Genomic DNA, 24006 nt, shown 5'->3' with positions numbered 1-24006 from the left:
AGTCACAACTGCATCTCATTTTCTTCATTGGTATAAAAGAAAAATAAGATTAAAAATATTTACCTCATATGATTGTTGTGAGACAATACAACTGCCTAAAACAGTGTTTATTATATAGTTAAACATTATTATTTACGTTTACTATTTATTATTCCCATGAGATCAGTCCCTCTGAAGATGGAGAGATGTGAATTCCCACACTTTTTAAAAGAACCTGTTACAAACTAAAAGTTCTATGCCCTAACCATAGCCTCTGTTTAATGTCATATCATTTTCACAATAAAAAGGGGAGGAATCATTTTGTAAACTGACAACGAATCATATTTATCATTTGGGTGGGACTAAAGGAGAGAGGAGCTTACTGGGTGAGAAAAGGGCCTATGTGAGTTAGTCTAAAAGACCCAACTCAAATAGAACTGGATGGAATAACCATGACAACAATTAAAATGAACCTTCAAGGTATATTTCAAAATATAATATCCATTAATTACTTTGTCCTAAAAAATTTTTTTCTGATCTAAGAGCTACACAAAATTAAAATACTTTAAATCTTGTTTACTCCACTATGAACTCCACTCCTAAAAAAAGAGAGTTAATGCATTAGAACATATGAGAGTTAATGCATTAGAACATATGAATAAAAAAACAACCCTCCAATTTTGAGGGTTAGTCATTGTACAAAGCTGAATACTACCAGTTCAAATTATTTAAAAATTTCTCAATTTAGTATTCAGTATATGCAACTCTATTACAACAGAAAATGTAGCTAGTGGCTAAGAAAGTTAATATTACTGACTTGGAAAGCAGAAAAAAATGCATCAATTCCTAACTTCTTACAATGTCTAATAAAACTCACTTTGTAACATTAGCAAAGAATTCTAAAGATAAAAATGATAAAATACGGATCCAAAACCCAACTCTTTCTTGGTAAATAGGAAACCTACAGTATCAAATAAAATCAAAGGGAGACTGGAAGGAATATTTTCATCTCTGAGCTGAACTACTGAAATGGCTTCCAAGCTGCTATTTTCCATAACTATCAAATAAATTTCCTCCAATAGACCTTAATTCATTCACTCCAGTGTTATATTCTTTTTTTTTTTTTGCAGTACGCAGGCCTCTCACTGTTGTGGCCTCTCTGGTTGCGGAGCACAGGCTCCGGACGCGCAGGCTCAGCAGCCATGGCTCACGGGCCCAGCCGCTCCGCGGCATGTGGGATCTTCCCGGACCGGGACACGAACCCGTGTCCCCTGCATTGGCAGGCAGACTCTCAACCACTGCGCCACCAGGGAAGCCCCCAGTGTTATATTCTTTACCAATTTATACACCAAGTCTATACTTCTGGGCTTGCCACCACGCATCCTCCCAATCTTCCTTCACAGGCTATATACTCCATTTCCTAAAACTAAACCTCCTTCAGGCCCATAAACCCTGATTGCATTTCCATCACCTGGGTTCAGCTCCTTCCTCACTCGCCCCCTTCAGCACATTTTGAAGACTGTGAAAAATTCTACCTTACCTTTGTTTTAAGAATCATCTCAAACATACAAACCACAGAATTCTTACACCCTCCCCCACCTAGAATACCTTTTAACATCTTGTAAAATACCAGTGTTCAACTGAAGAGCCATCTGAGGAAAGATCTGTTGTCTGAACTACTGCAATAGCCTCTGGAATTGGCCTCCTGGTAGAACTCCCTCTTCCCTCCTCCCCCACACCTCAATCTTTTCTATAGGCAGCAGTTGTCTCTTAAAAATGCAAATCTCATTATATTAAGGCAATTAAATATCTCCAATGCATTTCTAGAGCTCTCAGTATGAAATGGATTTAATAGGACTTACTGGGTCCTACTAGATCTGACCTCGACCTACCTCTCTATACCTCTTGTGGTACCATTCTTCTCATCAGTGTGCTCTGGTCACACTTCCACTGGGTTCTTCCTTGGGCCTTGCTCCCTCCCTCCTTCCTATGAAGGGCTTTTATATGTTGTTTCCTTTGTCCAGAACCTATTCCTCAAGATTCTACCCCTCCACTCTCTACCAACTTTACCAAGTCATACCAATTCATCCTTCAGCTTTCAGTTCAACCATCACTTCCACAGAGATCCCATCCAAACTCTCAAAACCTTTCGTTCCCTTTATTATGTATTTTTAAATGAAATATATTTGACATATACAATATTTTATGCTTTTCCTTCAAAAGACTCAACACTGATTGATCATTCGATTAATGTGAACAAAAGTTTGTCTATATTCCTTAGCTCCTAGTACCAAGCCTGGCACATACAAAGAACTCAACAAACATTGTTAAATTCATGAAATACTCATAGTTCAATCACCAACTAATCAGTATAAGAGAATCTCTGCCCTCTACAAATGTAAATTCTAACAGTTTTATAATGAATCAGTTTAATAAGGAGCCTCAGCAGTCTCTTGTGAAATTTCAGCTTTAAAAGATGTAGTAATCCAGAGACTTCCCTGGTGGCACAGTGGTTAAGAATCCACCTGCCAATGCAGGGGACACGAGTTCAATCCCTTGTCTGGGAAGATCCCACATGCTGCGGAGCAACTAAGCCCATGTGTCACAACTACTGAGCCTGTGCTCTAGAGCCTACGTGCCACAACTACTGAAGCCTGCACGCCTAGAGCCCATGTTCCACAACAAGAAAAGCCATCACAATGAGAAGCCCATGCACCACAACCAAGAATAGCCCCTGCTCGCCACAACTAGAGAAAGCCCAGGTGCAGCAACGAAGACCCAAGGCAGCCAAATATTTTTTTTTAATTTTTAATTAAAAAAATTTATTAAAAAAGATGTAGTAATCCAGAGTAAATGTTTCCATTAGTATTATACATGTCTAACCTAGCAAAAGAGATAACTTTTAAAAATATTTGAATTCATTTGAAATCTCACATACTTCTTATACCAGCAGTGTATAAGAATTCTTGTTTCTCCACATCCTTCTCAGCATTTAGTATTATCAGTCTTTTAAATTTTAGCCATTCTGGTGGATATGTACTAACACCTTACTGTGACCTTAACTTGCATTTCTCTGATGAACGATACTGAATAAGTTTTTGTCATTTAATACCATTTGAATATTAATGGTGAACATTTATCACCATTTGAATATTTCCTTTTGTGATGTGCCTGATTGTGGATTTTTTCTTACTCATTTGTAGTTTAATACATACATACACACACATACAGACCCCTGAATGTAAGCCCTATGTCAGCTGTATGTGAGACAAATATCTTCCCATTTTGAAGCTTACTTCTCTTAATGCTATCTTTTGAGGGACAGAAATTCTTCATTTTAATGCACTCCAATTAATCAGTCTTTTCTTTTATGGTTAATAATATTTGTGTCCTGTTTAAACATATTTTCCCTACCTGAAGTTTATAAAGATATCTTCATATGTTACCTTCTTCAATATCTATTATTATATATTTCACATTTAGATCTACAATCCATCTCAAATTGATCTTTGTGTATGGTGCAAAGTATAGGGTGTCAACTCTTTTTCCATATGGATAGGTTGACTGAGTTCCATTTATTTTCCATCAGAGTAAATAAGTCCTCTCACCTTTCTGTTCTTTTTTTTAATTTTTATTTTATATCAGAGTAGGGTTGATTAACAATGTTCGTTAGTTTCAGGTGTACAGCAAAGAGATTCAGTTATATATATACATGTATCTATTCTTTTTCAAATTCTTTTCCCATTTAGGTTTTTATACAGTATTAAGCAGAGTTCCCTGTGCTGTACAGTAGGGTCCTTGTCGATGACCTATTTTAAATATAGCAGTGTGTACATGTCAATCCCAAACTCCCAATCTGTCCCTCCCCTCTCACCTTTTTGTTCTTAAAGATTAACCTGGCTATATCTGGCCTTTTTCATTTATATATCAGATTGTCATTTTTCACACACACACACACACACACACACACACACACAACTAGGATTCTGGTTCAGCTTGTGTTGAATCTGTGATTGGTTTGGAATTAACTTCTTTATAACAGAAAATCTTCCAAACCATGAGCATGGTATTGTGTATATCCCTTCACTTATTTAGCTCAGAGGTTCTCTGAAACCCTTACAGGAAGTCTGGCAAGGTTAATACTCTCATTCTCTCACAAGTGTATGGTGGAATTTTTCAGAAGCTAAATATGTGAAATCACAACAGACTATGTGCAGAAATAGTTACGAGAATCCATTTATCTTCTATTAAGCAAGACATTAAAATCTGCAGGGGCTTCCCTGGTGGCGCAGTGGTTGAGAGTCCACCTGCCGATGCAGGGGACACGGGTTCGTGCTCCGGTCTGGGAGGATCCTACATGCCGCGGAGCAGCTGGGCCCGTGAGCCATGGCCGCTGAGCCTGCGTGCCTGGAGCCTGTGCTCCGCACTGGGAGAGGCCGCAATGGTGAGAGGCCCGCGTACCGCAAAAAAAAAAAAAAAAATCTTCAAAATGTAAAACAATGCCCTTCTTAAATTTTTTGACTTGAAAAATGCTTATCTTTCATAAACATGTTATTTAGCTTCCCTGGTGGCACAGAGGTTGAGAGTCCACCTGCTGATGCAGGGGACATGGGTTCGTGCCCCGGTCCGGGAAGATCCCACATGCCGCAGAGCGGCTGGGCCCATGAGCCATGGCCTCTGAGCCTGCGCGTCTGGAGCCTGTGCTCCGCAACGGGAAAGGCCACAAAAGTGAGAGGCCAGCGTATCACAAAAAAAAAAACAAAAAACAAAAAAACAAAAAAAAACCAACGAACATGTTATTTACATTGGCATATGAGTTATTATTTTTAAATAAATAAAATTTTTGCGCTTTACTTTCTAATTTGTTAAATACTGGAAGACAGCCAACATAAACAAAAAAGGTCTTTGGGTTCTTCACTATTTTTTTACATTAAAATAATAATAGACAAAAAATAATAAACAAAATTTTTAATATTATTTTATTAAGTTAATTACAGATTCACAGGTAGTTGTAAGAAATAATAGAGATATTCCTTTGCAGTTTCTCTTAACGGTAAAATTTTGTGAAAACTGTGTACAGTAATATTATATCCATGACATTGACATTGATATATAATCCATCTATCTTATTCAGATTTCCCCAGTTTTACTTGCCCTGTTGGTGCAGTCTGTTCTCAAGTTTTAAGAGTATAAAGAGGGCCTTGAAACAGAAAGGTTTGAGAACGGCTGATTTAAGATTTAACGTTTATTTATGCTTTTTCATTTTTATAGATTGTGCATTTATACAATCGATATTTGCTTCTTTATGAACTCACTTATTAATTCCAGCTTTGTCTTCCTCATTTCCTCATAATACATTATTTAGAATGACAGAGTAGGTATGTTTGCTCAGAGGCACCCAACCCCACCAGCTACTGTTTATGACCTCAGATGATATATGAATAACCTAAGGTGGATCAATTGGTCCCTTTCCTGGGAATCTGGAATTAGAACTGAGAAGGAGATCAATCTCTCTGGATATCTAGACCAGATACAAATTCTGAAATTGTTGGTGCCCTTTTATTTTGCCTGCAGAACTGGGAAAACAAGAAGTCTAGTTTGCTGTAAAAAAGAATAAAGTGGATTTGGTGGAAACAATAATGAGAAACTTAGAAGATTTCCCGGGTTGCATATACTTCCTGGCTCTAATTCATTCCAGAAGCCCAGATTCTGTAAGACATCTCTATAATCTTACAGTGAATTACTTTATTTAGGCTAGTTCCAATGGGCTTTTCTTACTTAAAACAAAGAATCCTAACTAACATGTGCAAGAGGTCCTTCTACCACTTTACTACTAGTGGCTCTCCTAATACCACGGCTAAGTATGTGGCTTTGAAAACTGGCTCCTTTTTTTTTTTTCGAGAGGCTCAAAAGAAAATAGTTGAGCTGATGATTTGGGGGGTCTTAAGATATATGAAGAACTGCAACTGTGTGTATATAATTATGTATACATTTGTTAACAAATCTAGAAAAAGGACTGGAATATAGGTTTTCCTCAGTAGAAATAATTTTATTATACAAAGCCATTCCACCGGTGAGTAATCAAAAAAAGGCTGTAACTGGTAAGATCTGCCGAAACAGTAGACAAATCTCAAACTGCAGAACTAGACACAGTTCTGCAGATGTGATCTAACAGTGTAAAGGAACGGATTTTTTTAAAAATCTAGACTAAATATTAATTTTGCTTTACACTGAATTAGTACATTTTAAAATGATTATACTGTTGTCAGACCCTGGGCTTCCTTTTAAACTTTCAAGCAACATTTTTCTCATGTTTGTCAAAGATGGTCTCTACCAACCTATAGCCATCAATATTTTAATGCAGAATTTTACATTAATATCCATTATCTTTTCATTTTACTGTTTAAAACCTACTACTTCACACTTTTAGAGTTCTCTCTCAGCTTCTACAGTTTAATCTACTAAAATGTTGAATAAGATAGGGTCAAGAACACAAGGACCACTACACTTTAGTCCTTCCTCTGGGTTGACACTGAGTGATTAATCAGTAGACTGACATGTATACAGTGGTTCATCCAGCGGTTAATCCATCCAATCCTGCTAATATTCATGTCAGATTTTTGTCATGTTAACCGCAAAGATCTAACAAGAGCCTGTCCAAGTGCTGTACTACAAAATCAAGCTACACTAGGTTTGCAACATTTCCCTCATTTGAACTTACCAACCTTGTCAAAAAAGGAAGTAAAGATAGGTCAACACAAAACTTGTTTTCAGAAAACTCAAATGGGCATCTAGTGATCAACATTACCTCTTCTAAAACTATACGCTTAATAATGGATATTAGAATTCTGCTGGTTACAGCAGAAGACCATTTTTAACAAATGTACATGTAAATTAAGGGCTATGCCATCAGTTATTTCCTTCTTCCTAGTCTTGCTCCATTTCACAACTCTTAAAAGCCCTCTTTTCACTGTCCTGAAAAATATTTTCACAAAATTCACATAACTCTAAGCTTCACCATTCCTGATTCTATTCTTAGAGATTTGAGGCCATTTTTTCAATTCATTCTTAAAACAGATATTCATCATTAAATTCATCATTTTCATATTCATATAAAACAAGTCAAAAGAGCTCACTGTATAAAAATTGCTCTTCTATCTTTTAAAATCCCTTTATTCCTCAAAACTATCTGCTTTTTTGGAAATTATGCTTATCTTTTCTTGGTAGTCTACTTGCCAAAAGCTTCAAAATACATCCAACTAAACCCCTAATTCATTTTCTTACTTGTAAAACTCTCCCAAGGTGTACATCATAATGACAATCAATCTTTCCTTATGAAATAAAAGGTTCAGAGAAAAGATAGGCATAATATAGAAATAAATATTTAAAACACCAGCTTCCTTGAGTGGACAAAGACTAGCAAACTAACATTCATTATGTCAAAGTCTCTACATTTAATCCTGAATACATTACTGGAAGTAGCCATTCAGGCATTTTTCTCCAGTTCAGATTCATCTTCATCACTTCTTTCTGCTTGTTGTAAAAGATTCAAAGATGACATAATCCAGAATATCCATAACCATTAATAGTTGGGGTAATTTCCCCAGATTTTTTTCTATGCAAACAACATTTCCCCCCAAATGGAATCACATCATACATACTGTCTTGCAACTAACTTTCTGACACTTAAGTGTAATTTAACAGGGAACAATTTATGTATCATCAGTCCATTTCACACATAAAACAAACATACACATAATCTCCCCCCACTCCCCAATAAGACTGGCTTTAAATGTCAAGGGTGGGTTAAAGAGCAGAAAAAATGCCACAGTAATTTTGAAATAAGGTTTAATATGTATAGTAACCAGGCTTGCCACGCCACTCCCCACTCGCAGCCCCGTGCCTCGCTCCTCTCCGACATAGCAAAAATATCCAGCCCTACAGAGACTGAACGGTGCATCGAGTCTCTAATTGCTGTTTTCCAAAAGCATGCTGGGAGGGACAGTAACAACAGCAAACTCTCCAAGGCCAAGTTCCTTATCTTAATGAATACAGAGCTGGGTGCCTTCACAAAGAACCAGAAGTACCCTGGTGTCCTTGACCGCATGATGAAGAAACTGGACCTCGACTCTGATGGGCAGCTAGATTTCCAAGAATTTCTTAATCTTATTGGCGGCCTGGCCATAGCTTGCCACGACTCCTTTATTAAGTCTACCTCTTCCCAGAAGTAAATCGGAGGAGTCTTTGGGCCTGGCCTCCAGCCCCACTCCCTTTCCTTCAGCCTCCCAATTATCATCTACCCCTCACAGCCCACACATACCCTGAGCCTGGCGCACCCACCACCCCGTGCAGGCCACTCCGGCTGGCAGTAATAAAAGCATATTGTTTTTTAAAGCACATACTGGAGAGTCAGTAAATTTGTGCAAGGGAGGGAGATGACTGGGAGGAATATAAATTAGATTGATGGAAACAGTTACCAGAAGTTGCAAAGTAAATAGTAAAAGTGCATCTTGGGTGTATTCATAATCATGATTAATGATACCAACATAATCACCTCTAAGTTTCTCAGACTGATGGAGAGATGTCACTTACTGTTCACTCATTAAATGTCTATACACCCCTACTACGGTACTGTCATAGGCTCTGAGGATACAGTCAGCAAGACAGACAAGGTCCTGCCTTCACTGAGGTTACCTTCTAGTGCGGGGAAAAACAACAAAAGAATAAACAAACAAATAAACAAAGAACTATGAGAGTACAAAAATATATATAATAACCACTTCCTATTTCACTTAAGCTAAAACAAACCCAATGATGCTTGCTCAAGGTCAAAATAACCCACACAACCTTTTTATAGAACTGCTACTTTTCTTATTACCTGTGCAACTTTAAAAAAACATTAAAATATGCAAAAAAAGTCACAAATACTCAAAGCAACTCTAGTAATATTTTGAGCAAAAAAGAAAAATATATCAATGTATAAGTTTTTTAGTTAAAGCTAATATTTTACCTTTATTTTCCCTGAAAACACAGCTTACTAAATTTAGACACCGAAAAAAGTCAGAGGATTTTTTTTTTTTTTTGGTTGCACTGTGCGGCTTGCAGGAGCTTAGTTCCCCGACCACAGATCAAACCCGTGCCCACCGCAATGGAAGCCCAGAGTCCTAATCACTGGACCACCAAGGAATTGCCAGAGACTGTTTAATGAATTCTTTTTTTTTTTTAACCCGGGCCTCTCACTGTTGTGGCCTCTCCTGTTGCGGAGCACAGGCTCCGGATGCGCAGGCTCAGTGGCCATGGCTCATGGGTCTAGCTGCTCTGCAGCATGTGGGATCTTCCCGGACCGGGGCACGAACCCGTGTCCCCTGCATCGGCATGCGGACTCTCAACCACTGCACCACCAGGGAAGCCCTGAATGAATTCTTTAACTGTACAATTCTTAGCAAAATCCAACATGCTCTGAGAAATGTACTCTCACCTCTCATTTTAAGCTATGATCTTATTTTCACAGAGCATTATTTCAGGCAATGAAAGACTTTTAGATTGTTACAGGTACCACTCCTTTATTGCTCTCCAACAGTTCTGCGCTCTACCTCTCCACATCCCCATATCCCTAAAAAGACACACTCTGCCCTCCTCCACAATATCATAAAAATAAATCTGATCTTACTTAAAAGTTCTTAATTCTTCTGAAGTGAAAGGCAAAGAAAATCAAACACAAAACTTTGCATGTATTTTTGGACAGTTCACCAAAGCCCTAAAAACTCTAATCATGAATCCTTATCCTGTGGTTTTCCTGTAGCCTCGTAAATTCTTTTCTATTTGGTATTCAAATAGATCTAAGAAAACAGGCTAACTCCAAGACAAAACACCCTCCAAACAAGATTTTTATATATTATTTATAAGCAGGCCACCTCTCCTCAATATCCTATATGTCCTTTAGCATACTTCACAGTTGATTGTAATTTCTTGCTTACTGCCTGTCTCCCCCAATAGCATTCAAATATACTCTGCTCCTGACCTATACAGTAAGCACAAAGTATTTACTGAATGAACACATCCTGTGAAAAGCACTCCATTCACCTAGTCATCCAAACCGGAAACCAAGCGCACCCACATCTTTGCCTCTATTCCCTCACTTCAAACCCCTTCCAATTCCTACCAATTCTATTTCTTAAATATGTCCTGAGTTCATCTACTATTTACCAACTTCACCTCCACTAAGCTAGTTCATCTCTCTTAGACTCCTCAAGTTCCTGAACTAGCCTCCCTGCCTCCAGTCTTGTCCTCTTTTCAGTTGCATTCTCCACGCTGCAGCCAAAGTGATTTTTCTTAAAGAGAAAATTTGTCTCATTTAACCTGATTAAAATCCTTCAACACTTCTATACTCCTCCAGCTCTTTGCACATACTGTTCCCTCTCTCTGAAATAGTTTCCAATACCCTTCCCTCCCTTACAACTTTGGCTAACTTTTACTCATCACGCAGCAGCTTAAATAATAACTTTCTCCAGGAAGCCTTCCCCTTCCCCAAATCAAGGTGAGATGTGCCTTCATCAACTTCCACACCACTTTGTACTATAACCATTACATATCATTACACATAACTGACATAAATGTATAATTTCCTTATGTTTATCTATATACCCTAATACACTGCAAGCTGTGTTAGGGCAGGGACAATGACTGGCTGTCTTCTTTGTCATCATAACTACAGAGATGAATACCAAGCCTCTGCCAGTGCCTCAATTTTTTGTGGTGAACACTGATAAATACCTAATTTCATTCTTTAAAAATACAACAGCCTATTGTAAATTAATTCACACATTACATAATAACCCATTCCAAGTATATAATTAAAAGGTTTTGGTATATCCAGAGTTGTGCAACCATCACCACAATTAATTTTATAACATTTTTATCAACCTAAAAAGAAATGCTATACCAGTTAGCAGTCAATCCCCATTTCCCCTCAATACCTCCAGCCCTTGGCAACCATCAATCTATCTTCTGTCTCTATAGACTTACCTACTCTGAACATTTCATATAAATGGAATCCTACAATATGTGGTCTTTTGTGACTGGTGTCTTTCACGTAGCATAACGTATTTAAGATTCATCTATGTTGCACCAAGTATCAGTACTTAGTTTCTTTTTATTGCCAAATAACATTCCACTGATTTCAGTAACAAAACATACCACATTTTATTCATTCATCAGCACATTTTGTGTTGTTCCCACTTTCTGGCTATTTTGATAATGATGCTATAAACATTAACATACACGTTTTTGTGTGGGCATGTGTTTTCAGTTCTCTTGAGTATACACCTAGGAGTAGGACTGCTAGGTTATATGGCAACTCTATGTTTAACCTTTTGAGGAACTGCCAGACTGTTTTGAAAGTGGTTGAAAATGGTTGCACCACTTTACATTACCACCAGCAGTGTATGAGGGATGGAATTTCTCCATACCCTAATCAACACTTGTTATTATCTGTTGTTTTTATTATAGCCATTCCATTAGGTGTGAAGTAGTACCTCATTACGGTTTTGATTTGCACTTTCCTGATGGCTAAGCAGTTTTACTCTAAACTCCATGAAGGTAGCGTTGATATCTCTTTTGTTTAAAAGCATATCCCCCCCAGTACTTAATAGTGTATGACACAAAGTAGGCCTTTAATTCTGTTAAGTGAATATATAAAAAAGTAGTATGGGTTTGGGAGTATTTCTTTTTCAGGTGTGCACGATAGGAGTTATTGACTGTATGTTGGAAGCGGAAGGAGTAAACACAAGAAGACCCTGAGATTGTAGTTTAGTAAGTGGAAGACTGACGACATCAAAAATAAGATGTAGATTATACAAAAAGGAGAACAGATCATATAAAAAGAGAACAGTTGAAACTCTAAGAATGAATGATATGGAAAAGAAAAAATAGAGACACAGAGAACTTTGGAACATTCTTCTTTAAGAAAGAAACAGATCAGAAAATGAAACTGAACAGGAGCATTCAGAAGACAAACAGGAGGGAACAGAGTCATGAAAGACTCAAGACATCTCTTAAGTTCCTGTAACTTAAACATAGCTTTCTCAGGGATGTCTACCCTGACATTCTAGGTTAAGTCCTCCTAGTAAAAAATTTCATCTTACCCTAGATCTATTCTAACACCCACTAACACCTCCTCTAGATTACACACTACATGCACACAGGGACCTTATGCCAAGCATATGATAAATAATGATTTATATATTTGTTCATGAATGAGTTAATCACTAATTGAAACAAATAATAGCAACATTTACCTGCAAATACAAATACTGTTTAATATTTCAAACAACTTACAAATTTTCTTAACACACAGAGTAAAACAGATTTTTTTATGGGTGCCTCAGAGAAGGGAGATGACTTCATCACATTATGAATGTAACATGCGTGTCAGCCGGAGTACTTTCAAGGTTAGTCTTCTATATTAAATATACTAGAGACTTTACTGAAAATATCTTTTGCATAACAAGCATTAAAACAGCATGTTATCATGTTTTCTTGGGCAAAACATATAAAATTGCAGGTGAAATCTCTAAGATAAACAATCTGAACGATACAATATCATGAGTAAGCAAAGATATACATAGTGTAATATCCACCAATCATGAGAAATTGAAAATATACTAAATATTCATCATCAGACAACTGGGAAAATAAATTTTAGGATGTACACACGTACTCACACATGTACACACAAACTCACACAGTGGACCCAATATTCATTAACACGGTAATATTTCTAAAAATGTGTAATTTAGAAAGTAGGTTATAAACCAGAAAATTAAATATAAACTCACTTTTAGAAAATTATATATTGGATAGAGATGGATAAAGAGAGTCTATTAAAGTTTTAAATGGAGCTAGCTAGCTCCATGCCTGAAAATCTGAATAGCATTTATTTTCTTTTTTTATATTTTTCTATCATGCTTTAATTACTTAAATAATTATTCTTCTTCAATTTCTGTTTGGGATAAAATACATATAGAACAATAAACAAACTTGAAAGTAAGCCATGTTTAAAATTAAAAAGGAGATGGTGAAGACAAAAAGCAAGAGTAGAAGGCACTGAAGGCCTAATAATTACTTGAGGCATTTTCATGTATACCACATTGAGAAAATCAGAAATTTAAAGACATTTTAGTGTTTTTTTTAAAGATGGCTAAAAGTTAAATAGCAATAGACATTTTAAAAGGGAAAAAACTTGAATATTAGGCAAAATTTTTATGTAGATCATTCCATGTACTTGGAAAGGATATAAACTGTTGAACATGTCATCTGTTCTAATCTTTTAATAAAAACTGTACAAATTAACTTATCTTTGAGAAAAACAACAGCTCTTAATGAAATATGGTGTCATGATCTGGCAACAGCAGCATCAAAATCTTTTGTGGAAAACACAAAAAAAGACCATGGTTCAATTCACAAGCTATATAAGCTATTGACTTGTTTCACGCAAAATTCAGAACACAAAGAGTGCACTAAGTTAATCATAAAGAAATTCTGAAGCATACTCTCAAGTCCAAGCAAGGTAAAAAGAGTTGACTAAAATCCAAGATGGACTCTTTATAATCATGTTCCAATTAAGAAAAAGCTTTTTAGAAAATATCATTTAGTCACTGATAGTATTTATTAACCATGATTACCCAGCATCTACTATTTTCATCCGACATGTCTCCAGTGACTATCATTTTCAAAATTTACAAACTTTCCTGAAAGAAAAAAAACAGTAGCACAAACTCAACTCAACACAGAGGATATTCAAAAGAATCTGCTGGAACTGAAGCTCCGATAGAAAAGTTCCAGAAATGTTCCAAGCAAAAGTACAAATATTGGATTAATATTTAGAACCATCTAAAATATAATTTTGAAGGCTAATAAAATGTATACACTTTAGTTTGTTTACTACAAAGTAAAGGTAATTGATGTGTGTGTGTGTGTTTTAACAGTTAATCCAGGAAAATATACTTTCCCGTGTGGTTAACTTCTAAACGGTATCAAGTCACAAAATTTCTCCAAGTATTCAAGAAAATGGTACAAACTTTCTACAACCTTATGATTTTTTTCGTTAGGAAGCATGTTAAATATGTAAAACATGCATTTTCAGTTCATATGAGTTAATAATCAAATTAAAGTAACGCTTTTTAGTCACTGAAGCTCTCCCTGTGGCATATCTCACTCAGTGCACATAACGCATTTAAATAGATTACTGAAAAGGTGACAGCTGAGGAATGCCTTCATTTCTTTCCATGGTTTCTATTGAATGTCATTTCAGAAATGCCTATATAACACATGACAATGTGGAATGTCTCCACCCATGAAAGAGCATTCAAGTCAAGCAAGCACATTTAGGGCAGTAACACAGAGCTCAACTTTGTCTTTTTATGGTTAGCCAGCATAACAATGAAAAGCTAAACAACCAAAATACTAACAAGGTCAGAAAAATAGTGACATACAGGGATCCATAGTGAAAGTGTTATTTAGGAAAAAAATATGATTAAGATCATTAGAAAATATGAGTTAGCTTCTAATGACATATGCTAGGGATTCCTCTTCTAAGCCAATACTGGATGTTGTTTAAAGAAATTCATTTTTAAAGTATGTTACATAAACTGAGCAAAATTCTACTTGTATTGGTAATCAGGAACACATTCCATTTCAAAAAAAAATCTAAGATCCTGCTAAATTTTCACTGTAATAATGGTTACCTTTACATTATAATTATTATAAAGTAAGTTATTGGTATATACTTTTTAATTAGAACATTTTAATGTTTGCTGGTTGTTATATTTACCCAAACTGTCATCATTTTATTCTCTATGAACTCTGCTCTTCACAAGATTAGTTTACATTGTGCTCATTTTTTAAAAAAATCAACAAACATCTACTGTGCACCTGCTAAAATAAAATGCAGATACCAAAGGGAATTTAAAGAAAAATGAATCAAAGTCCCCACTTGAAGGAATTCACTATTCTGTCTGGAGATAAGATATACTAACAATAGCAGGTAGTGTGTAAGTGCCAAACTTAGGGTTTATATAGTAAGTGAAAGAATTACTGTGCACCCCCGTGGTCAAGCAAGTCCACACTTTATGCTTTGAGCTGTGTCTTAACACAAATAAGCTAGGAAATGCATTCCAGAGAAAGATTACATATGCAGAGGCTTATGGAAATATAAATATGAAACCAGTGGTTCCTCAAGAAAGCTTTCACGAATCTCTTCAGGTAAATTCTTTTCTACTTCTTACTGAGTGATCAGGGACCAGGCACTTGCATCCTGATGATATGGCCTGCCACCACCTGCACTCTCTCATATCCTACCAAATGGAGAACATAGGGAATAAAGTTTTAAAATCTGCTCACCCTTAACTACTCTACTTCATGGAAGAGCATCAAGAACATCTGTTGTCAATACAGCAATAATCTTATAGACTAATATATGAGGCTCCACTGTCCTTTATTTGGATACTATATCCTTTTCTTCTTGTTAAAGTATTCTTTCTTTTATGAAATGATGATGGTAGAAGGTTACCAAGTTGTTTGTTTTTAACGCCCTAACATGACAACATAAAAATTAGGTTCTCCTTTTTTAGTCATCATAATTAAAACAAAGAACAAAAACCAGAAACCATTTCATTGGTCCATGAAATGTACAATTCTGGGAACCAATGATTTCATAGGCAACAAGTAAATCACATTTCAGATGGTGCTCTCACTTACTACCACTAAGAAAAAAAATTCTATTGCCTTTTCTAAGGTGACTTGAAATATAATTTGGCTCAATTCTGCAAAATGATTTGAGGAATAGAATATTCTTATGACTTGGATATTCCTACTAACAAAAGGCTTCCAATTAAAATCAAACATGATAAATATTAAAAAGTTTGTTTTACTAATTCAGAATTTAAATTTAATTCAGGTAACTTTGCTAGCATTTCATGTAATGTCTCAAGTCCTAATTATAAATAATAATAATCATTGTACAGAAAGTAAATTTCAGAAGATTAAGCTAAATGGTGGTGACAAGCTGGAGCTTGCTTGCTTGCTTGCCTTCCTTCTTTCACTATCAGTGATATGAGTTTACCCATAATTTATATCTTTTCATTGAAAAAGTTAAGTCTGTGAATGTATAAAGCATTTACTGTAAATGAGTATGTAAAAATGCCTAAAGCGTTAATATAACTTGCTATTAAGATAAAGAAAAATGAAGATGTTTAAAGACTAAGTAAACCCTGTCCTTAAAAAAAGAGTTCTGTTGCTGTTGTAACTTCCTTTGTAACTACCGAAAGCACCTGATCAAATATTATGCACATAATGGTCAGTCAAAAGTAATCTTGGGGGGCTTCCCTGGTGGCGCAGTGGTTGAGAGTCTGCCTGCCGATGCAGGGGACACGGGTTCGTGCCCCGGTCTGGGAGGATCCCACATGCCGCGGAGCCTGCACATCCAGAGCCTGTGCTCCGCAACGCGAGAGGCCACAACAGTGAGAGGCCCACGTACCGCAAAAAAAAAAAAAATCCTGGCAGTTCCTAAAGTTTAGGACAGATTTAGAGATTAATTTAAATATGGCATTACTGCATTTCAATTACCATAGAAAGCTCTTAAAAGTTTTGACTAGCCAAACAACAGCAGATGAAGAAAATAATTAGATCTATGTGTATGTGTTTCATTTAATTCTCTACTGATTAACATGGAAGAACTTCCAACTACTAATCATCAACCATAATGACTGGAAGATTTAAGAATACTTTCTTCTGGGCTTCCCTGGTGGCGCAGTGGTTGGGAGTCCGCCTGCCGATGCAGAGGACGTGGGTTCGTGCCCCGGTCTGGGAGGATCCCACATGCCACGGAGCGGCTGGGCCCGTGAGCCATGGCCGCTGGGCCTGCGCGTCGGGAGCCTGTGCTCCGCAACGGGAGAGGCCACGGCAGTGAGAGGCCCAAGTAACACAAAAAAAAAAAAAAAAAAAAAAAAAAGAATACTTTCTTCTTCAGACTTAAAAGACATGTAGCATAGTGTTAAATTTGGGCTCTGGAGTCACATAAACCTGTGTCAGAATCCAGCTCTGCCACTTATTATCTTGGTAACACTGAGCAAGAAAAAAGGGGCACTGTGAGAATTAAACGAGATATTGGTTATAAAACTATCTAACATAATGTTTCACATGTAGCAAATCCTCAGCAAATGTCCATCAGCCAATTCCTTTCTTCAGTATAACACTGGGATAAGGCATGGCTACTACATATCCAACCCTTATTTAGAAGAAACTCAAAAATGACTGTTGGAGGTCTTCGACCTTTCAAAGAGATATACCAAAATGCCAATACTCCATTTGCCAACCCCTGTGGAACCTCACAAACTTTCAAAAGAAAAGTGGGGTGAAAATCATCATTTTTGGCAGGCAGAAAGGCAAAGAAAATAGCAACTTTGGGAAGTGTCAAGAAGTAACATGTTACAGCAGTAACAAAATAATGTTCTATATTTTACCTCCCTCCAAAGGTTTCTAAATAGTTATATTTTTTAAATTATCTAACTAGACAGTTTTTAAAGTACACCTCTTATGTGAACAGTATTGTAAAATGTGATAACAAACATAATGAAAAAAATTTTTCCTCTATTCCATCTAATGTTTCTACCTGGCTATACTAAAAAGTGCTCAGTCACAGCTTGCAATCACACTGTAGCTGAAGTACATGAAAGATGGTCTTGGTTATGACACTTCAAAGTCAGACCACAAAACTGCTGCCAGGAAGCACAGAGGTATCAACTGCAGAGAAGGCATTATAACAACAGCACTGTGGGCACTGGTGCCCTACCAGAATACCCCATTTATGGCTAGGGTTGTCCATTTATTTGTAGGAAGTGAGGGGCCAGTTTGGGGTTAGAAATTTTGTTCAGGTTTGTTCTGTTTGTTTGTTTTTTATGGTTAGGATGATTTCAATAAAAAGTTTGAAGAGCCATCAGCCATTTAAATAAGATTATGTAGAGAAAATAACTTATACTGTGTATTTTTTAAACACAGATTTTAATATTAGTTATAAGGTATCCAACAGATTCTTCCAAGATCTTAATATCCCCCACCAAAAAAAAAAAGTAAACAATTATAAACTCTACATTCAGTTTTAAAGAGATTTCTCATATACAGCAATTACACTATTCTCTAACAAGAGACTCAATATCAGCTGCTTCCAGTCTCTTTTTCTTTTGGTTGGAAAACACTTTAAGTAGCCCCATTAGAATACTTTTTAAAAGAGAGTTACATTTCAGATTATGATTCAGTGAAAATGGCTTGGCTGAGAAGGTTAAGCACTTGAGAAAAAAACTCAACAAAAGTATTCCTTTTACTGACAAGAGGGGAGTCACATATTCCTCAAAGAAGCTTCAAATGGCTCCCTCAGAAGTAGATAAAATTTGTATTTTAAGAGCAAAGGGATGTAATATTAAACTTACCTGCAAGTCTGTATGTATTGAAAATCAAAAGGAAAACTTTATTTTAAAATTATAATAGCAAAGAACATGGATTTAATTCTACTCTCTGTATTCCTCTATAGGACCTAGTTCAGACCTTTATAAAGAAGGTAGCAAATTAACTGATGACTCGAGTGAATATTTTTCTATCTCTTAATCAATAGTTAAACTGGTTCAGAATTTTTTTGTATTCTGTATTCCTCTATAGGACCTAGTTCAGACCTTTATAAAGAAGGTAGCAAATTAATTGATGACTCGAGTGAATATTTTTCTATCTCTTAATCAATAGTTAAACTGGTTCAGAATTTTTTTAATGGGAAGGAGGTTAATATTAAAAAATTTTTTAAATCTCAAGACATTAAAAATATCTGCACAGAAGATCCACAAGTTCTACCATGTGCAAGAACTGTACTCTAAGTAGCTGGGTGTGAATGTTTTAATGATTTATCTTACAACATACAAATGACTATAAAACTTCCTATCTATGATACGAGGTAAAAGATAAAATTCAATAAATCTTTAGTGAGCGCCTACTGTGTGCCAGGCTCTGGAAATACAAAAATGTGGAAGATTGGGTCCTTACAGTCAGCCAGGAAAGACAAACTTAAAAACACACACTACTCAGTAAGAAGCATTTTAACAGCAGCAAAGAGGCAAAATGTAAGGTAAAATGAGCACCCCAGAGGAGAGTCTCTCCAGTGACATAGTTATTATACAAATTCAAAGGACAGAAAGATCCTTTCTGGAGGACAACTGGGTTGAACCCTGAATAATGACCAAGATTTTGATTGGCAAAGAGGGAGGGAGTATATTCTAGCAGTGGAAAAAGCAAGGCCATAGGCATGGAAGTAAAAAAAGTAAAGAATATAACACAGTGGGGATATATCAGGTCTAACCTAAGTGGTGAAACACTTTAAATCTGAATTTATGGAGAGGAGTGACATGACTGAAATGATATTGTTAAAAGATTAATGTGATAGTAGTATGAATGCTAGATTGGACCAGGGAGAGAAGAGGAAGGGAAAGCAATTAGGCTATTACCTTACTCTAGAGATAAAAATAATAAAGGTATGACCTAGATTGATAATAAGAGTAGCAAGAAAAAGAATTGATGTGAAGGCAGTTATGAAGACTGATTGTCTATATGTAGACAAGGGGATGAGTAAACAATAATTAAAATGTTTAAAGCTTAATCTAGAGATTAATGACATCATTTTCAGAAACAGGCATCGATGAGAAGAATAGGTTTGGTGAACAAAGAAAAATATTCATTTCGGGTTGAATTTAAAGAAATTCCTGATATTGATGTAAATAAACAGTTGCTATTCTACGGCAAAGGGGGTAGACCTCTATTTACTACATCACTACTTGAAGATATATTTTTAAATATAAAATCACAATATATTGAATAATATTTTACTTTAAATCAACAGTTCGTCATCAGTAGAAAAATGGAAATGAGGGATTGGAGCTCTGCAGCAATGTGAGAACTGGAAACTGACTTGGAAGTCACAGGCACAGAGGAAGCAGATAAGATTTTAAGGTAAAATCAAAAGGCTACACTCACAACTGTTTGAAGAAATCTCAGCTCTGTATTTTATGCACACCAGTATCAGTAAGCATCAGCAATAAAGCATTCTATAGAAAACTATTATTACTCTCCTAAAACCTTTATAAAGTATACTGAAATAAAGATACAGATCATATAGTATTAAGACTCTACCAGGTAGCTCTTAAATCAGAGCTGATTATTGCCCACTGATAAAAATGAAATTCTACTCTAGACCTCAGTTCTAGAAAATCAGAAGTTTATAACGTAACTCCAGTACTGTTTTCTAGCTACTGGAGGGGGTTAGGGGAAGGGAGGTTATTCTAGAGACCAAGATAGGAAATTTGACTAGAAACACTGCTTTTTCTCCTATATGAATGACCTATTTTTACACACACACAAAAAAGGAAACTATCTTTCGTAACTTCTAATGAGAAAGAACATTCAACCAATTAAAGGAACTTTTAAATATAAGCTGTTTATATTAAAATGGAAGTAAAATATTAGATTAAGAAGAGGATTTGTAGGTTGTAAAGTTCCTAAAACTCTTCTCCTGACAGTGAAATTTAAGACACTCCATCCAACTTCCCTGGCGGCCCAGTGGTTAAGACTTTGCCCTCCAATGCAGGGGGTGCGGGTTTGATCCTCAGTCGGGGAGCTAGGATCCCACATGCCTTGTGGCCAAACCCCCCCCAAAAACCCACAAAAACATAAAACAGAAGCAATATTGTAACAAATTCAATAAAGACTTAAAAAAAAAAGGTCCACATTAAAAAAATCTTTAAAAAAGAAAAAAAAAACACTTGATCAAAACCAAAAATGGAAATGAATATTCCAAAAGACTAACCAATAATTAAACTGGCAAAAACATTCTGGTTATTCTATGAGCTTTCAAGAGGTTAAATTAAAAAAAAATTATTCCAGGGCTATTAAACAAATCAATGGGTCAATTTTGGTTTTATAATTTAAGTATTTAAAGCAATCAGTATTCAAGAGATTTTTAAGGTTAAAAATTTTTGTGATTCTTTTTTTAAAAAGTTTTATTTATCACCTTTCACTATCTGTTGTTCTGAATTTGCCCAAAGCGAACTCCTTGTTCTCCGTCACAATGGCAAAAAAGTACAAGAGTCAATAAATGAGAAATGAGGGTGGAGAAAGCATAATAAAAATTTTAATGGTTGATATTTTAAAGACTTTGGCTTCACTGAGTTAAGGAATGTGCAAATAAATTACAAAAAGATATTATGCAAATGATTATGCATAAACTTGGCAACTTCTGCTTAAGTGTTTGTCAGCTAAAACAAAATATCTAGTAAAGACAACACCTAAATAATGCCAAACTTACCACTGAATTCAGTTAATCAGGAAGACTTTGATAAGTCTGATAATTCTTGCAACATGTCCAAATTTAGAGGAGAAAAAAAAAAACCTCTAAGAAGCCTGTTAGATGTATTTTCTCTTTCTACCTAAGCCAATAAGAATATAAGTATTAGAAGTTTTCCTCTTCCTCCAAGCCAATATAATTGGGTTCCTCAACAACTGTAATAACTTTACATTTCTATATGACAACTTTAATAAAACATACTGATATAAACCATTATGCAACCTTATACTGACCTCAAGCATACAATAATCTGTCTTTCTGAATCAATTCCATACTAAACCATGTAAATTACACTTGAAAGAAATTTGAAGAGTCATCCTACATAATTACATTATCATTTCTAATGCCGAAAGTTTCTTTCATTTCAACACCATGTTTTTAGCATCTAGAGTTATGCTATAGCTTAAAATAAACCTCAGCCAAATAAAAAGTTTGTTATACATTAGAGACTCTAAATTAATGGAACAGATAAAGAGCTAAAGACCATGCTATATTTTTACTGGGTGCCACACGCTAAATTCCAGATTTGTCCTGCAATTTGTCAGTCATTACAGTTCATCCAGTCAACTTTGTAAACAAAGGCTATAAGCCAAGTTTGATATGAGAATTCAATTAAATAAAATTTAAAACAGTCATCATTCACTAAACAGGAAGGAGTAAAAGGAAAAATGCTACCACACACCTCTTTTAAAAAAGCAGCAATATGCATGAAATATGAAACTGTAAGTTTCAACCTTCCAAACAAGTTTTTGTTACAGCATTAACCAACATCTTCCACATATAACCAAGGCAACTTTGAGTTAGTTTACAAGTCTTTTCATTGTAAGGGGAAGCTATTGCTGTTAAGTCGTTTTCTAGTAATTCCAAGTTGTCCACTAATAAAACGGAAAGAGTTTATGTTTTGACACCTATTACCATCACTGAAAAACTGCTTTTTAAGAAGAACTCTAAGTGGTTGTGTTGCTTTTGGCCTGTTAAAGGCAAAGCAACATTATCTCCGGATTGCCAATAGTTTCTCCTTATTTGGCTAACATTGAGAGATCCCTATCAGACTACTATAAAACTTTAACATGCACAAAGCATCCATTTTGAGAAAAGTTCGTGAACAGCTTTCTTTTTTCCCACCCCCCAAAAGAAAAATGAGAGCTTGGTAACCGGCTTTGAAAAGAGTGCCTCGTATTTATTCTTCTCTTTTTAACCCCAATGCACACCCCTGGACGTGGGGCCAAAGGATCTCTGACACTGCGGCAAACGCTACTCCGAGTTAGAGGCTCTTTCGTACGTTCCGGCCCCGCGGTGGGCAAGCCCTTTAGAACGCTTCCTCACGCTACCCACTTTCACCCTCTCCCCTTCAGCCGGTGCAGATCAGCTAAATTACACCGCTTCCCCCTCCCCAGTGACCAAGAGTAATAAAGGAGAAAACAGGAAACCGTCTGCTCAGGGCACTCGGCTTAGGGCGTTTGATTACTATTATCATCATTTATAATCAAGTCCTAAAAACTACAATAAGTCCAACGCCCTCCTAACAAGCCAAAGACGTCCCTCTACCCAAGTGTCCCCAGTGCCTCTTGTTCGTAGTTTTCTTCAGCATCCGCCGTCCTCCGACTCTGACATCACTGACATCGGAGGCCCAGGCACAACTCCACCACACCGCTCCCCATCTCGACCCCAAATCCCAGACACACGTCCACAAATGGCCCTGGGGCCCCAAGCGGACCACAGTCCTTTTCCCCCTCTGCCCCGGAAATCTCCTGGTTCCCTTACTCCACCACCAACTGGTCTGAAGGGGGCCCCAAGCCTAGGGCCCTCCCTCTACCGGTTCTCTCCCTCCCTCCTTCGCGGGAAGCCGCCCCCTCACCCCGCGGCAGGGAGTCTCCCGCCGCCCCCAGCCTCAGGAGACCAAGAGCCGAGAGGAGGCCCAGGCGGGAGGCTAACGAGGACCCGCAGGGTCAGGAGAGCGGCGGCGGGGCGCACAGACCTGGTGCAGGGCAGTGAGTCCGTCCACATTGGCGTAATTGATATCAGCGCCGCGGTGCAGCAGCTTGAGGACCTCGTCCGTGTCGCCGCTGGAGCAAGCAGCCAGGAAGACGGCGCCATCATCGAACTTCACCTTGGTCTTCTGGCGCTTCACCACGGGAGGCTCGAGGTCCGTCTCGGAGCCGATCCAGCGCTTCAGCTGCTCGTTCCGCTTCTGCTTCGCGTCCGCCATCTTCATCCCCTCTCCTGCCGCCGGGTCTTCTTATCGCGAGGGGGGGAAAGGGGAGGCGGAGAGGGAAGAGAGGGGAGGCAGGGGGTGTGTGACTGTTTCTATGAGTGCTGGCCAGAAGAGGGCTGGGAACCGGGAGGAGACGCTCGAGACTTCCAGTATCCCACAGAGCACTGGGGCGGCGCGCCCGGCCGAACGGACCTCCCTTCCTACTTCAGAAGCCCTCCCGCTCCCCGCCCGGCCACCCGTCACCGGCGGCCAATCTAACGTAACTCCGCGAGATCCGGGCAGGGAGGCGCCCTTCGGCCAGTGCGCATGCGCCATGGGCCTGTGCCCGCCCCAGGAAGAGCGCTCCCGCGAGCCGCGGCGGGGGAGGCTAGGCCACCGG

At 37.4% G+C, this 24006-nt stretch overlaps 2 protein-coding genes across 2 annotated transcripts in view; one reads left to right on the top strand and one right to left on the bottom strand.

Moving 5' to 3' along the window:
• PPP1R12A (protein phosphatase 1 regulatory subunit 12A) overlaps positions 1 to 23850 on the bottom strand; it is a 160535-nt gene extending 136685 nt beyond the window's left edge. Inside the window, 1 exon segment of the mRNA XM_032645243.1 lies at positions 23391 to 23850. Coding sequence (XP_032501134.1) covers positions 23391 to 23627 — 237 coding nt within the window. The 5' untranslated portion in view covers positions 23628 to 23850.
• LOC116760403 (protein S100-A11-like) lies at positions 1112 to 8310 on the top strand. The gene has a single exon (XM_032645244.1). It carries the CDS (start codon positions 7833 to 7835, stop codon positions 8208 to 8210), a length of 378 nt encoding a protein of 125 aa, XP_032501135.1. The 5' UTR covers positions 1112 to 7832; the 3' UTR covers positions 8211 to 8310.
• Positions 23851 to 24006: the final 156 nt, after the last annotated feature.

This window comes from Phocoena sinus, chromosome 10, assembly GCF_008692025.1.
Source record: "Phocoena sinus isolate mPhoSin1 chromosome 10, mPhoSin1.pri, whole genome shotgun sequence".
In the NCBI taxonomy this organism is placed as follows: Eukaryota; Metazoa; Chordata; class Mammalia; order Artiodactyla; family Phocoenidae; genus Phocoena; species Phocoena sinus.
This window is presented reverse-complemented; position numbering and strand designations above follow the sequence as displayed.

What these genes read in the sequence shown, in the direction of transcription:
- LOC116760403 (XM_032645244.1), top strand. Translation starts at nt 7,833, where the DNA reads ATGTATAGTAACCAGGCTTGCCACGCCACTCCCCACTCGCAGCCCCGT.